This window comes from Pelobates fuscus, chromosome 6, assembly GCF_036172605.1.
Source record: "Pelobates fuscus isolate aPelFus1 chromosome 6, aPelFus1.pri, whole genome shotgun sequence".
Lineage (NCBI taxonomy): Eukaryota > Metazoa > Chordata > Amphibia > Anura > Pelobatidae > Pelobates > Pelobates fuscus.
In genome coordinates, this window is record NC_086322.1 from 48,683,114 (window position 1) to 48,698,753 (window position 15,640).

A 15,640-nucleotide genomic window follows, 5' to 3' on the forward strand; every position below is an offset into this window, starting at 1 on the left:
ATGCTATATCCCCCCTCCCTGGCCAAGTAAGAAGCAGGGAGGAGGGGAACAAAAAAAAATATTTAAAAAAAAAAGCCCACCCCCCCATTTTACACACTTAACATACCTACACAAACACTCTACATTCATTATATACACACACATACACACTGCACAAACACACACAGTACACAAACACTCTGCATTCATTATACACACATTAAACAAACACTCATTACGCATTCATTATATACACACACACTACACAAACACACTGCATTCATTATATACACACTGCACAAACACACACACTCTGCATTCATTATATACACACACAGCACAAACACACACTACACAAACATGCACACTCTGCATTCATTATATACACACACGCTGCATTCACTACACACACCACACAAACTGCATTTACTATACACACACTACACAAACACACACACACACACACTGCATTCACTAGTTAAATACTCTCACTGCATCCACTACACACACACACATATATTCTTGAAAACATTAAAAAAAACATTCTGACATGTATATTTTGTGCATTTACCTTAATTAAAAAAGATATGCAAAATAAATAAAATAAACATGTTCAGTTAACAGTAGATTTGTGTAGAAAAAAAAAATAGTTTATTTTTTTTAAAAATGGTAAATGTACAGAATATCAGTAAATTATCGGCTACCGGCCTGAAATTTCACAGATTAACGGTATTGGCTCTAAAAAAATCAATATCGGTCGATCCCTAGTCCCTCTAGTGGCCGTCTGGTAGACAGCCACTAGAGGTGGAGATATCCCACAAAGGTAATACTTGCAGTTAGTGATGTCCCGAACTGTTCGCTGGCGAATAGTTCCTGGCGAACATGGCATGTTCGCGTTCGCCACCGCGGGCGAACACATGCGATGTTCGGTCCGCCCCCTATTCTTTATCATTGAGTAAACTTTTACCCTGTACCTCACAGTCAGCAGACACATTCCAGCCAATCAGCAGCACACCCTCCCTAGCAGACCCTCCCATCTACTGGACAGCATCCATTTTAGATTCATTCGGAAGCTGCAACCATTTTATTTTATTTTTTCAATTTTTATATTTTTTTAGTGCATATAAATGTTACAAGCAGATACTCCCCCAGACACTCTGTATTACTGCAGATACTCCCTCCAGACACCCTGTGTTACTGCAGATACTCCCTCCAGACACTGTGTTACTGCAGATACTCCCTCCAGACACCCTGTGTTACTGCAGATACTCCCTCCAGACACCCTGTGTTACTGCAGATACTCCCTCCAGATAGTCTGTGTTACTGCAGATACTCCCTCCAGACACTGTGTTACTGCAGATACTCCCTCCAGACACTCTGTATTACTGACGATACTCCCTCCAGACACCCTGTGTTACTGCAGATACTCCCTCCAGACACCCTGTGTTACTGCAGATACTCCCTCCAGACACTGTGTTACTGCAGATACTCCCTCCAGACACTCTGTGTTACTGAAGATACTCCCTCCAGACACCCTGTGTTACTGAAGATACTCCCTCCAGACACCCTGTGTTACTGCAGATACTCCCTCCAGACACCCTGTGTTACTGCAGATACTCCCTCCAGACACTCTGTGTTACTGCAGATACTCCCTCCAGACACCCTGTGTTACTGCAGATACTCCCTCCAGACACTCTGTATTACTGCAGATACTACCCCACACACTGACACAGAGCAGAATAGGGACTGTTCCCCCTACATAGGGTCACTTGGCAGATATGGATTGACACCTATCCTAAGGATCCCTGATACGCACTGACACAGAGCAGAATAGGGACTGTTTCCCCTACATAGGGCCACTTGGCAGATTTGGATTGACACCTGTCCTCAGGGACCCTGATACACACTGGGGGGGGGGAGACACCTACTGTCCTCCCCCCCGCCCCCACCCCTGCGCGGTGGGTGGGGGCCATAAATCACAATGGGGGGGGACCTACTGTTCTCCCCCCAGCCCCCACCCCTGCGCGGTGGGTGGGGCCATAAATCACAATGGGGGAGGACCTACTGTCCTCCCCCACCCCTGCGCGGTGGGTGGGGGCCATAAATCACAATGGGGGGAGGACCTACTGTCCTCCACCCTGGCCCCCACCCCTGAGTAGTGGGTGGGGGTTCTAAATATAAATCCCCCCCCACACCAATCAAAGGTGACTAGGGGTCCCCAAGCACCTAGTCACCCACCCCCCCACCCCAAAAGAAGTTACCCCCTGCCTACCCCCCTCACCCTAAAAAATAGTGAGGGGGAATAAAATAACTAACCTGTAAAGAAAAATTCAACTTACCATTTGATGTCTTCTTTTTTCTAAAATCTTATTTTTTCAGCCCCAAAAAAGGCCAAATAAAAAGCCATAAGAACCGACGCAATTAAAAAAAAAAAAAAAAATAACGAGCGCAAAAAAAAAAAATCCATCTTCGCCCATGGAGGGCTCCGTGCAGACTGAGCTCTGCAGGGAAGGGGAAGGCTTATAAAGCCTTGCCACGCCCTGCAATTAGGCTAAGAACACTCTGATTGGCTGGTTTAAGCCAATCAGAGTGCTCTTTGTCATTTTACACAGCGTGGGAAAATTCCAAAGAACTTTCCCACGCTGTGTAAAATGACACAGAACACTCTGATTGGTTAGATTCCAAGCCCACCAATCAGAGTTCTCTTTGTCATTTTACACAGCGTGGGAAAATTCCAAAGAACTTTCCCACGCTGTGTAAAATGACACAGAGCACTGTGATTGGTGGGCTTGGAATCTAACCAATCAGAATGCTCTGTGTCATTTTACACAGCGTGGGAAAGTTCTTTGGAATTTTCCCACGCTGTGTAAAATGACAAAGAGCACTCTGATTGGCTTAAACCAGCCAATCAGAGTGTTCTTAGCCTAATTGCAGGGCGTGGCAAGGCTTTATAAGCCTTCCCCCGCCCTGCAAAGCTCAGTCTGCGCGGAGCCCTCCATGGGTGAAGATGGATTATTTTTTTTTGCGCTCGTTTTTTTTTATTTTTTTTTTAATTGCGTTGGTTCTTATGGCTTTTTATTTGGCCTTTTTTGGGGCTGAAAAAAGAAGATTTTAGAAAAAAGAAGACGTCAAATGGTAAGTTGAATTTTTCTTTACAGGTTAGTTATTTTATTCCTCCTTCGCTATTTTTTAGGGTGAGGGGGGTAGGTAGGGGGTAACTTTTTGGGGGGTGGTGGGGTGGGTGACTAGGGGCTTGGGGACCCCTAGTCACCTTTGATTGGGGGGGGGGAATTTTTATTTATGGCCCCCACCCACCACGCAGGTGTGGGGGGAGGACAGTAGGTACTCCCCCCATTGTGATTTATGACCCCCACCCACCGCGCAGGGGTGGGGGCCGGGAGGAGGATTATTTTTATGGCCCCCACCCACCGCGCAGGGGTGGGGGCGGGTGGAGGACAGTAGGTCCTCCCCCCATTGTGATTTATTGCCCCCACCCACCGCGCAGGGGTGGGGGCCGGGGGGGGAGGACAGTAGGTCCCCCCGTCATTATTTTTATGGCCCGCACCCACCAGGCAGGGGTGGGGGCGGGGGGAGGACAGTAGGTCCCCCCCCCAGTGTGTATCACGGTCCCTGAGGACAGGTGTCAATCCATATCTGCCAAGTGACCCTATGTAGGGGGAACAGCTATTCTGCTCTGTGTCAGTGTGTATCAGGGTCTCTGAGGACAGGTGTCAATCCATATGTCAAGGTGTTAATCCATTTCCATTGTGATTTAGGAATGTTAGGTGATTTATGCACTTTATGGATTAAAACCAGACTTTGTATCAACTGTGTAGTTTTCCATGGGAGTTTTGCCATGGATCCCCCTCCGGCATGCCACAGTCCAGGTGTTAGTCCCCTTGAAACAACTTTTCCATCACTATTGTGGCCAGAAAGAGTCCCTGTGGGTTTTAAAATTTGCCTGCCCACTGAAGTCTATGGCGGTTCGCCCGGTTGCGAACATCACTACTTGCAGTTTCTTAAAAACTGCAATAATTAGCATAGCAAGGTTAAGAGACCTGGGACAGTGCACCAAGGCCACTTTAAAGAGCTGAAGTGGTCTGGGTGCCTATAGTGTCCCTTTAAGTGTGGTTTAACATTTAATTTTTCACTTTATTTTGTCAAACTGCTTGCAAATGGTTTTAAAAAAAAAAACATTAAACAAAGAAGCAGTTACATAAAATGGCAGTGATGGACTTTGTTCATTGGCTAAAAGTGTTCAGCTGACTATCTCAGTTGATAAGCTAGCTATGTTCTAAACGGCTTAAATCAGGTTAGCTAACAGGTCCCACTTCCAATCACATTCCAGGCTATTTTGAGAAGTATGTGCTGATATGTATATGACAGGAGCAATCTATAGCTAGTAGGCAACATGGAATTCAACGTTTCTAACACAAGATCAGCAAAGTATTCTAGCCACATTATAGGACCAGTGGGATGCAATGTGTAGTTGATATGGGGCCCAACATAGGGATAAATTAGGATTACCGAATATTAGGTTTGCAAGTGTGCCTGTATATAAAGATTTGGCCCAGTTAGTCAGTGAAATGCAGAAGGCTCTGAATTTAAAGGTATGAGAATGAATGTGGATAAGTGCAAGATAATGCATCTTGGACATAAAAACCCAAGGGAATATTTGATAGACTCCTAACCTCAACATCTGAGGAAAGGGATTTAGGGGTGATTATTTCTGATGACTTAAAGGTAGGCAGACAATGTAATAGAGCAGCAGGAAATGCTAGCAGAATGCTTGGTCGTATAGGGAGAGGTATTGGCAGTAGAAAGAGTGAAGTGCTCATGCTATTGTACAGAACACTGGTGAGACCTCACTTGGAGTATTGTACGCAGTACTGGAGACCATATCTTCAGAAGGATATTGATACCTTAGAGAGAGTTCAGAGAAGGGCTACTAAACTGGTTCATGGATTGCAGGATAAAACTTACCAGGAAAGGTTAAAGAATCTTAACATCTATAGCTTTGAGGAAAGACGAGACGGGGGGGGGATATGATAGAAACATTTAAATACATAAAGGGAATTAACACAATAAAGAGGAGACCATATTTAAAAGAAGAAAAACCACAACAAGAGGACAGTCTTAAATTAGAGGGGCAAAGGTTTAAAACTAATATCCGAAAGTATTACTTAACTAAGAGGGTAGTAGATGCACGGAATAGCCTTCCAGCTGAAGTGGTAGAGGTTAACACAGTAAAGGAGTTTAAGCATGCGTGGGATAGGCATAAGGCTATCCTAACTATAAGATAAGGCCAGAGACTAATGAAAGTATTTAGAAAATTGGGCAGACTAGATGGGCCGAATGGTTCTTATCTGCCGTCACATTCTATGTTTCTAACATTTGCCTCTCGGTTGTGTGGGAGAAAAAAGGATTTGGCTTGCATAATTATTTTTGCATAGTTTGCATAGTTCAAGGAAGACCCTACCCATGCCACCCCTATCCCAATTAGAATAGAATGAACCTGTCGTAACTTTCTGATAAAGGGGATTGACCAGAAATTGCATTGAAATATGAGAACTGCCAATTCAGCCCAACATATAGCCTGACCTTTGCAATGCCGAGGGTAGGGTCACATAGGTTATGTACAGCAGTGGCCTTGTTAAATAGTTTGTGAGAACTGTTTATCTAGAGCAGGGATGCAATATAAAAGTATTGCTACCTGGAAATAACCTGGTCTTCAAAAAAACTAAAATACAATTAAAATAAAAAGTAAATTAAATACACCCCCTCTCCCTTACCAGTGAACACAAACCAAAATCTATCCTGAACAGAAAGTGTAATATACATAAGTGAGCACTAGGTGGCACTAATTTCAAAGGCTTTATTATGCCTGGCCAAACAATGCTCAAAAAACAAAAGGCTACAATGAGCCTAGAGATAGGGAGATATGCTTATTCTGAATGTAGGATAGTCTGAAAGACTAATAAATATGTGAACAGGCTCCCTAAACCAACCCTTTGGGCAAAATAGGACATTTAGTAAAAAAATCTGTCTAGAAAGCATTGATCTTTGATAGGAGACCTAAATGGTTCACATCAGAAAGGGCAAACTATGTGGATGTTAAATAAACCAGTGTAGTGGATAGGTATATGAATGGAATTGTTCCGTCATTGGTCTTTAAGAGGTTATCATAAGGTGTGCACACAGCTCAGCCCCAACAGCACAACAGAGTGAGTGGCTTTTAATTTGCAACCTGGCTGCAGACAGACAGTCAGAGAAACTTTAAACAGGTAATGATATCCTTACTATAGGTCTCCCTGTGTGCTTTGTAGTTCAGATAATTTAGTACGGGTAGTGACTAAATGTACATACATTTGATAAGGAAATGTCTTGCTGAAAACAGCAGACTTATGGTGCAGCATTCTGCAAAACATGCAAAAAAAACAAAACCGAATTTTAAGGAGTCCAAAACCTATCAAATGAATTCAAGTTGTATTGGTGACTGTAGTGTCCCTTTAAGTACACTAAACTATACCAGACTATAATAAGTTATTGACCCCAGGTGAAGAAATGTTTTGGAACCTTCCTCTGACATAGCATTATGTAGTCTTTGAAATGCATACGTGAAGTCTTGATATTGCTGAACTCATTTAATTTGTATCATACAGAGGACCATGACTTGATCCACATATTTACGTGAAGAACTGTGAATTACATATAAACAATGCGGTCTGATTAATAAAAACACATACATAGAAGAAAAAAAAACCTATAAATCATCAAGCAGTAAAACACACAGTGATATCAACTAACAGGTAAGCCACTGACATTCGGAATGGTCAGTGCGGTGATTTTTGCACAATCCAATGGCTAAAAAAAGGCTGTCTGGTGGTTGTGAATTTATTTTTCTAAAATTCTCAATATGGCACTATGCAGGGAATGCCCGAGTGTATGTGGATTATTTTTTTTATACCTCCTCAGCACTAATTACCCTAGTATACGTTTCAATAATTTTACCAGTGAAGAAATGAGGACCTGTCATTTCCACAGAAGTGACTGTTCTCCTTTAACACCAGTGCCTGTTAGGGCAATGAGAGACATATTGACAGTGTTGTAAATTTACTTTGAACAATCTTTTGTCAAGTATGTTTATCCCAATCGATTATGTTCAATAATCTTCTAAAGTGCATAGTATTATATAACCTTCGATGATAGAAGAGCAGAAATTCACAGAAATTGAAAGACCATCTGAAAGTGAATAGATCAATATTTGTGTAAAAAAAAATAAAAAAAAATCATTATCAAAAACCTCCTGACTTCTGGCTATACCAAAAAGTAAATTCTGGAGGGATTGACCTGTGACTGGTTAAGATTAAAATAGCTAACCCTACTTTTCCAAAAAAATTATACATTTTCAGTTAGTGTGAAATGAAAATGTAGGTAAATTAAACTAAACCTGTCATGCATATTTTAACATTACCTAAACCGGCCCCAAATACACAATACATCATATATCACAGAGATACATCATGTATTCACTGTAAAATGTCAAGATATACTCACCTTGCCCCTGATCAGCGTCATGGATGTTACTCTACTGAAACCCCCTTATCCGGTTTACCCATCCCACGCTTAGCACAGTCTCCTCTGTGATTTGCTCTGCTTGGGGACGCTCCCCCATGAAGGGCAAACCTCCGGTGTGACACCAGCATGCCAGGGTATACACTCCCTAGCCCAGTGCAAGATTTACCTTCCTTCATGCCTCAAGGCCAGTTTCCGCAAAACGTCCCCTTTCTATACACACACACACACACACAAAAAGTTTTTGTGATTGGATGGATGAATGTGACTAGTTTGGGATATGGTTGAATGGAGAATGTGACTAGCTGGGTGGTTGAATGGTAAGTGGGTCACGGCTGGGAGACAGTGTGTAAGTGTGTGGTGGCTGCTTTGGGGGTGGCCGTTTGTTGTGTTGAATTTGTGAGGGTAGGCTACTTGTGGTGTTGCTTGTTGTGTTATGGACATGGGAAGACTGCTTCTAGGGCTGCATGTGTGGGAGAAATTATGCTTATCTGGTTGCTGGTGTGAGAGAGTGTTTTTAGGCATACCCATGCAGGCTGTTGGGGGCTTGCGAGTGTGGATGCGGCTGTTTGCAGTGTAGTATGTGTGTCATGTAAATAGGGGCTGATAGAGATTGCAGTATGTGTGTGTGTTTAGTGGGATAGGTGCTATAGAGCATGCTTGGGAGATCAAGACTATAGTATGCGATTAAGAGGAAATTGAGGCTGTAATATATGTGTGCAGGGAGAATAAAGGCTGCAATGTACGTGTACAGGGGTTATAGTGTATATTTTGGGGTGATCAGGACTGTTGCATGGATTGCAGGGGTAGATAGGGACTGTTGCTTGTGTGTGGAGGGGGGGGGGGGGGAGAGATAGTGGCAAGTATATATATTAAAAAAAAAAACACAACCATCACCACACATTTTTTAATAACATAAAATAAACTAAAGTTTAATCCCCTCTCCCCGTGGCTTACCTTGGGCTGGAGAATACTGATCCCTAGTGTGAAAAGCGGATGGTACTGACAGCTCCTTCTGGGTAGCAAATGTATTAAAGCATTGCCGTGGGAGCCACACCCCTTGACATTCCAATTTTCCCAATGGCCAGACCATGGCTGCCCCCACGGTATGAGAATGAGCTGTCAGGTAAGGAAGATCTTGGACATCCCCACCAGACGTGCCACCCTGATTACCTACGATTACCACCCTGAGGCCATGTCGGAAATCCGGCTCTGCCTTAACCAGCACTAGCAGTGACTAGGGGGTTACCATTGCAACTGCAGGGTATTTGCTTTTGGAAAGCAGATGGAGTGCCTGTGGGAGGTCTGTTCTGCGCTTTCTTTTCAGTCAATTCTTCATTGACAGGTGGGAGGAAGGCCTAATTTTAAACAGGGGTTTCTCCCAATCTATACAGTTACTAGCAAATCTGATAGCACAATTTAAAGATAGAATTTGATGCTCATCTTAAAGAGAATAAGTTGTTACAGGAATGGTGAGTACCCTTAACATTATGTGTTTACATGTTAAATTGATGTAAAGTCACCTGGTTAATTAAAGAAAAATGGCCAAGGTGGTAAAAAGCCAAACTCTTTAGAGTTAGAGATCAATTCCAACTCCTCTATTTTGGAATTAACATTAAAACACCATGTTTACACGAACCATCACATTTCTTTAAAGTGTTGGGTCTTATCTTGTGGGTAATTCAATTAATTATATATTTGCTACAGCCAAAGGTTTCTACATATTGTAAAATGGAACTCTCTTAAACACCAGTTTCTCCTATACAAAAACACACAACACACATAATTATACACGTATACAAACAAACCCACCCATTAGCACATAATCTTCCATATTTTTAAATAATTTAGAATATAGAAGTCATCATACAGTTTCATAAATCTAAGGTAGAGGAAAGCAATTTTTCCATTACACTTCTTCTCTCACATGGTATTTGAACTTTTAAAATATATCAGAACAAGGAGTTAAAAGTGAATCGGAAAATTAATCCTCCTGTTCAACTTGAAAAGTAACACGTATGTATGTCTCAAATCTCTCAGGATAAAATGTTACAAAACTCGTAGAAAATCAGCTTTTACTTAAAGATTTCCTTTAAGGAAAATAAATGTTCAAGTTAAGCCCGTGTATTCACTTGGAGGTTTTGCAAAAAAAAAAAAAAAAAAAATTAAACAAAACAAGAAAACTTTTTTGGTTATACTACAAACCATTTTAAAATATTGAGATATGGAGGGCTGAGACCTTTAATCACTGTGTTCTGCACACATCTACGATGCAAAACTTTGCCCGGCAAGTTGGACATGGCGCACAGCTGGAGAGCCAAGTCTCTGGATGAATCTGATCCTGGCGGCTTGCAAACCACTTCCCCATACAGGTCAGGCACCACATAGGCCGACAATAACACTGTTGGCACTCGCCTTCATTAAATGCGTTACAGCGCTTCATAAGCTTAATGTTGGCATTTGTCTGCATGCAGCCTATGCAGGGTTCCAGCTCCTAGGAAGATGAAAGCGTGCGTTATAAATGATCAGTCATTATTATTTAGGCCAGGATTGAGAGGTTTATCATTGGGGATACAGTACCTAACATGAAGTTAGTATGACATTCCAAAAACAAATTAAAGATCTAGATATAGGCACGGCTTCCTTAGTAAAATCTTCATAAAATCCAATGGTAGGTTTACATTTACAGCATTATGGAACATATATAAAAATCATACTTTCAAGTGGTAAATAAGACTAAATATACAATAGCTTGAATAGAGGGCAAAATCAATTGCTGAGTATCCCGTTTCTGGTGACAGCAACTTCCCTAGTTTATGACAAGGGCATTGTGTTTATGGTTTACCTGCTCACTGGGAAGATGGTAAAATCCATTTTTTTCAATCTCAGATCTAAATGTTTCCAGAAAGAGATCACTGAGGGTCTGATGGATGACTACATTTGCTGCGTTCCGGATTGGGGCACGAACCTTCTCCTTCAATTCCCCATATTCTGAAGAATTCAACCTGGAAAGGAATGAGCAACAATGAACATTACCACCAACGACATCACAGCTCACAAGGTTCTTTTGTCATGTGGTCGTATCACTATAGCATAAGATTATTATTATAGTATAAGCCGATATATATTCACAACATATTGTTCAGCTTTTTGCAATTATACAGTGGGGGAATGGAACAGTAAGTGACAGGCAAAATAATAGTAATTATATATAAAACTATACGCAAAAGAATGCAACGTACAATTAATGAGATTAGCATTAAGGCAAATGATTACCTGAAATATGTTCGGAATCATTTTACTACCCACCAGTCTTTAAGATACAAATATTTGAGTGGCCAAATGCAAAAACAAAAGATTCCTCAAATCACATCAAAGTTGGGGAGTGGAGCAGGAGCACCTACTGTTTTAGAATATTTGTACACAAGATAATTTTAAACGGTGTAAGTAGATGGACAGGGTTACACCATAAGCTGCAGTGATTATAGTGTTCAGATTGTCATTTTAAAATGACACACAGAAAAATAAACAAATATTACTGTTGTTTACTACATCTTGGTACTTTTAAAATGAATGAAGGCAAATAAATATATAAACATAAAAATAAGATAATACATAATTTATTATAATATTTAAGGAGAAGTATCTCTTTTTCTAAGTTAGTCCACTAAAATAATTTAACGGACCTGTAGAAAGGACAGGTACCTGCTCTATAAAAATATTGTTTTGTTTTTAAAAAAAAAAGTGTTTAAATGTAACAAAATAACTGCACTTAGATGAAGGAAGAAAAGGATAACCTGAAAGTCAGACTGTATTTACCTGATATTAAAAGCTGAAATGTTTGGATTAACACTGGCTACTGTAATTGTGATAAACTGTGTTGGGGTGCTGTACTCCAAAGGGAGTTCCTGTAGCCTTGTGTCAATCACTGTCAAATGTATATCTTGTTGCTGGGCCACGTGCACTGTATAAGTGGTCACTTTCATTACCCATGTGTCTGTAACAATCACTCTGGCTCCAGGAGCCCCTGTTGCAAACTTGTCAATTCTTCTGAACTCTGTATTGATTGAAGACGCCACGGCTCTCCAGCTGCTCTGAGGAAGTGAATAGTGGGCAAGAGTCTTGGCAATTGGGTGGTGGCTCCACAGCTTCCGTGACCAGTAGAAAGCAAGGATGCTAGCAATGGTGGGTACAATGATGGCAAAAAAAGCCAACACCTTCACAGAGGCACTGGCTGTGTACAAATTGTACAGTTCTCGTTCGGGAGCAGCTTTACACATCCCTATGTAGTACCCTGTGTGAAAAAAAAACAAAAACAAAAGGATTCAACAGGGTAAATAGGAAATTCTCTTGAAAATTTTAATAAAAATTTGAGTTTTATATCAATCCCATGGAAGCCCTTCTACTTATTGGCATTATGACGGGTAGCTTAAAAAAAAAAAATGTCAATTGATCAGAAGTATGGTCTAGGAATGTTTTGACTCTGGTTCTATGACAATCCTCGAAATTGAAATGAAAGAGAACAGTTAGACAAGCATCTGATTTTCTGTTTTTCACCAAAGTAGCTATTAACCCCTTAACCACCAAACTTCTGGAATAAAAGGGAATCATGACATGTTACACATGTCATGTGTCCTTATGGGGTTAAAGGACAACTGTCATCAAATGTCTTTCTTTTTTACATTTATTACAGTTAAAGCAATTTATGATGACGTGCAATATATATATATGTTCGAGAAAATGTCACATATTTTAATCTAACTGCACAGCCATTTATGGTCAGTGTACAGTTATCTGATCAGCTGCTACCCAACCTAACTGACCTACTACTGCAGGTTCACACAGAGCAATCGCAGCAGCAGGCAGGTTAGGTTGAGCAGCTCTATGCAGCCATGAGATAATTTAGTGAGTATATTATTCACGTTTTGACTTTCCTTTTGATAAACCACTAAACTGTCAAAATTATTTTTAATAGGAACTACCCTTTTACAGACTTCTACAGCATAGGCATCAAGATCTCTTGAATCGATAGGACACAAAACCATGAGCACTCCAAACCCTAACGGAGACAGCGAGAAACTGCTGCTAGCAGTGAGTGTCAAGTATAGGAACCTGGTCCTCCCCATAGAAAAAAACTCCCAAAAAACTCACTTTTTCCAGCACTGAGTAAAAGATCGCTCAATCTGATCCTCCTCCACTGACATCACTCCCCCTCTTTAGAAGGCGACAGATGTCAGGGGGTGCAGGCTGAGGAGAGGACTTGCGCAGCAGATTCCTTAGCACCATGACCACTGCAAACCAGTGAAATGAATGACCAATGGAGCTTGGAATAGCCCTTTTAAATGTTATGAGGGTGGAAGCATTCCTATAAGAACTACAGGACTAAAAAGTTGGAATCTCAATAGAGCAGGTTAAAGAGGGCAAATATGTTTACCACACTTTGTACCCAACTCTTTCTTGGTTCCCATTCAGTAAATAAAAGTATAAAGCCTTGCTATGCTCTAGTGAAGAAATGACATTGAGCTCCTGTTACTTAGACTGTTACTATTTAGACTGCAACTGTTTGGACAGCTACTAGTTGGACAGCTACTAGTTGGACAGCTACTCGTTGGACAGCTACTCGTTGGACAGCTACTCGCTGGACAGCTACTCGCTGGACAGCTACTCGCTGGACAGCTACTCGTTGGACAGCTACTCGTTGGACAGCTACTCGCTAGACAGCTACTCGCTAGACAGCTACTCGCTAGACAGTTACTGTTTAGACTTGATATTTAGACCGTTACTGTTTAGAATGTTGATATTTAGACCGTTACTGTTTAGAATGTTGATATTTAGACCATTATTGTTTAGACAGTTACTATTTAGACTGTTGATATTTAGACAGTTACTATTTAGACAGTTACTATTTAGACAGTTACTGTTTAGACAGTTACTGTTTAGACAGTTACTGTTTAGACAGTTACTGTTTAGACAGTTACTGTTTAGACAGTTACTGTTTAGACTGTTATTGTTTAGACTGTTATTGTTTAGACTGTTATTGTTTAGACTGTTATTGTTTAGACTGTTATTGTTTAGACTGTTATTGTTTAGACTGTTATTGTTTAGACTGTTATTGTTTAGACTGTTATTGTTTAGACTGTTACTGTTTAGACTGTTACTGTTTAGACTGTTACTGTTTAGACTGTTACTGTTTAGACTGTTACTGTTTAGACTGTTACTGTTTAGACTGTTACTGTTTAGACTGTTACTGTTTAGACTGTTACTGTTTAGACTGTTACTGTTTAGACAGTTACGGTTTAGACAGTTACGGTTTAGACAGTTACGGTTTAGACAGTTACGGTTTAGACAGTTACGGTTTAGACAGTTACGGTTTAGACAGTTACAGTTTAGACAGTTACAGTTTAGACAGTTACGGTTTAGACAGTTACGGTTTAGACAGTTACAGTTTAGACAGTTACAGTTTAGACAGTTACAGTTTAGACAGTTACAGTTTAGACAGTTACAGTTTAGACAGTTACAGTTTAGACAGTTATTATTTAGACAGTTATTATTTAGACAGTTATTATTTAGACAGTTCTGTCCATGTCCAGGTGCCATGCCACCACCCATTACCAATGTCCACTCCCAGGACAGGTATAGGGGTGGCCACAAGGTCTATCCCCTGGTGCCCTGCTGAGCTGTGGCCCGTGCTGCCCATGGTGCCCATGCTGGTGTGTGCACTCACCCAGTGGGATGAAGCAGTGTGCCAGCATGGTGGCAGTGCTCCTCCTGATATGGTAGTGGATGAAGAACATGTCCTCACTGCCCAGCCAGCCGGACAGCAGGTTCTGCACGGTCAGTCCCATAGACTGGAACTCATTGGGGGTGAACACAAAGCACACGGCGAACACCAGGTAGGCCAGAGTGAAGGTAACCTCGGGGCTCTCCATGACCGCACACCGGCACCGGGAACACGAGGAACGACACCGGGACACTCACACTTCCGGCCAGCTGGCACTGCGGCGCGGGGCATGCCGGGAGTTGTAGGATGAACGTACATCCGCACCTACGGAATGCAGCGCTGCAGCGCGGGACATGCCGGGAGTTGTAGGAGAAACCTGCACTTTCTGAGTTTATGAGTGCATTGATATTTTCCCAATACAGTATTAGTTTCCTAAAAAAGGAAAGGGGCTGTTTCCCCCCCCCCCCTCTTCCTTTCATGTGTGAATTCAGTAAATGCTGGTGTGGTAATAAATGAATTATTAAATAAAGGAAATTTGTATTTCTATTGTTTCTGATAAAAATGTGAATTATAGAAATATATGTATAAATAAGTTTATGGTAAGGCTCAGGGTGTGAGCCAAAATGTTGTTGTACCAGTTCCTCAAATAAACTCTGCCTTATGCTCTAGTAGTCGTCTTTCTTTCTTTCTTTATTTGAATTGTTGGGAACCCGCCTCTCCCTACGTTGGTCCACAAAGTGCAAGATATCCTTCTACTGGGCATGTGCAATTCCAATTTGGTTAACAAAATGAGATATAGGCCCATCAAATCCATCTGTCAAAATTCTGTCAGGGGGGGCGTCGATAGAGGCGAGGGCTGGGGACTCAAACCCAGGATGTGCGGTCCGATTGATACCGGAGAAACTGACGGAAGCCAAGCACAGAGAGATGGACACAGGTTTCTTCAGGAAGGAAGAGATTCTTTATTCGGTTCACCGATCGGGACTCAGAGGGACTAATGTCACCAAAATACAACAAGTTCTGAGCCCCGGACAATAGTGCAGGCTCCTTATATAGGCACATAACTCCTCCCATATTAAGCTCCACCCGCACATTCTCTTAACCAATCAAAACAAATAAGAATTAACTTCCTGCTTGACCGCATGGCCTGTCCAGCACAATGGAGGAGGGGAATACTACATCCGGTATTCTTGCACATGCTCCGTACACTACTGATCGTATCTTTACCACGTGCAACCGACCGACCGATACGTCAGTATATGCACGTACGCATGCCACGTGGTAATCTCGGTCTACTAAATTAATTTTTACCGAGATTCCACCACATTCCCCCCTTTGATGCCTCTTGATATTTCACAATTACTT

At 41.6% G+C, this 15,640-nt stretch overlaps 1 protein-coding gene across 1 annotated transcript; it reads right to left on the minus strand.

The window, feature by feature from the left end:
- Positions 1-8,896: 8,896 nt before the first annotated feature.
- On the minus strand, positions 8,897-14,579 carry TMEM129 (transmembrane protein 129, E3 ubiquitin ligase). The gene is made up of 4 exons (XM_063457666.1): positions 14,279-14,579; positions 11,374-11,848; positions 10,400-10,559; positions 8,897-10,048 (listed from the first exon to the last, which is right to left on the minus strand). The coding sequence occupies exons 1-4, from the start codon at positions 14,481-14,483 to the stop codon at positions 9,800-9,802; spliced, it is 1,089 nt and encodes a 362-aa protein (XP_063313736.1). The 5' UTR covers positions 14,484-14,579; the 3' UTR covers positions 8,897-9,799.
- Between the last annotated feature and the right edge of the window lie 1,061 nt (positions 14,580-15,640).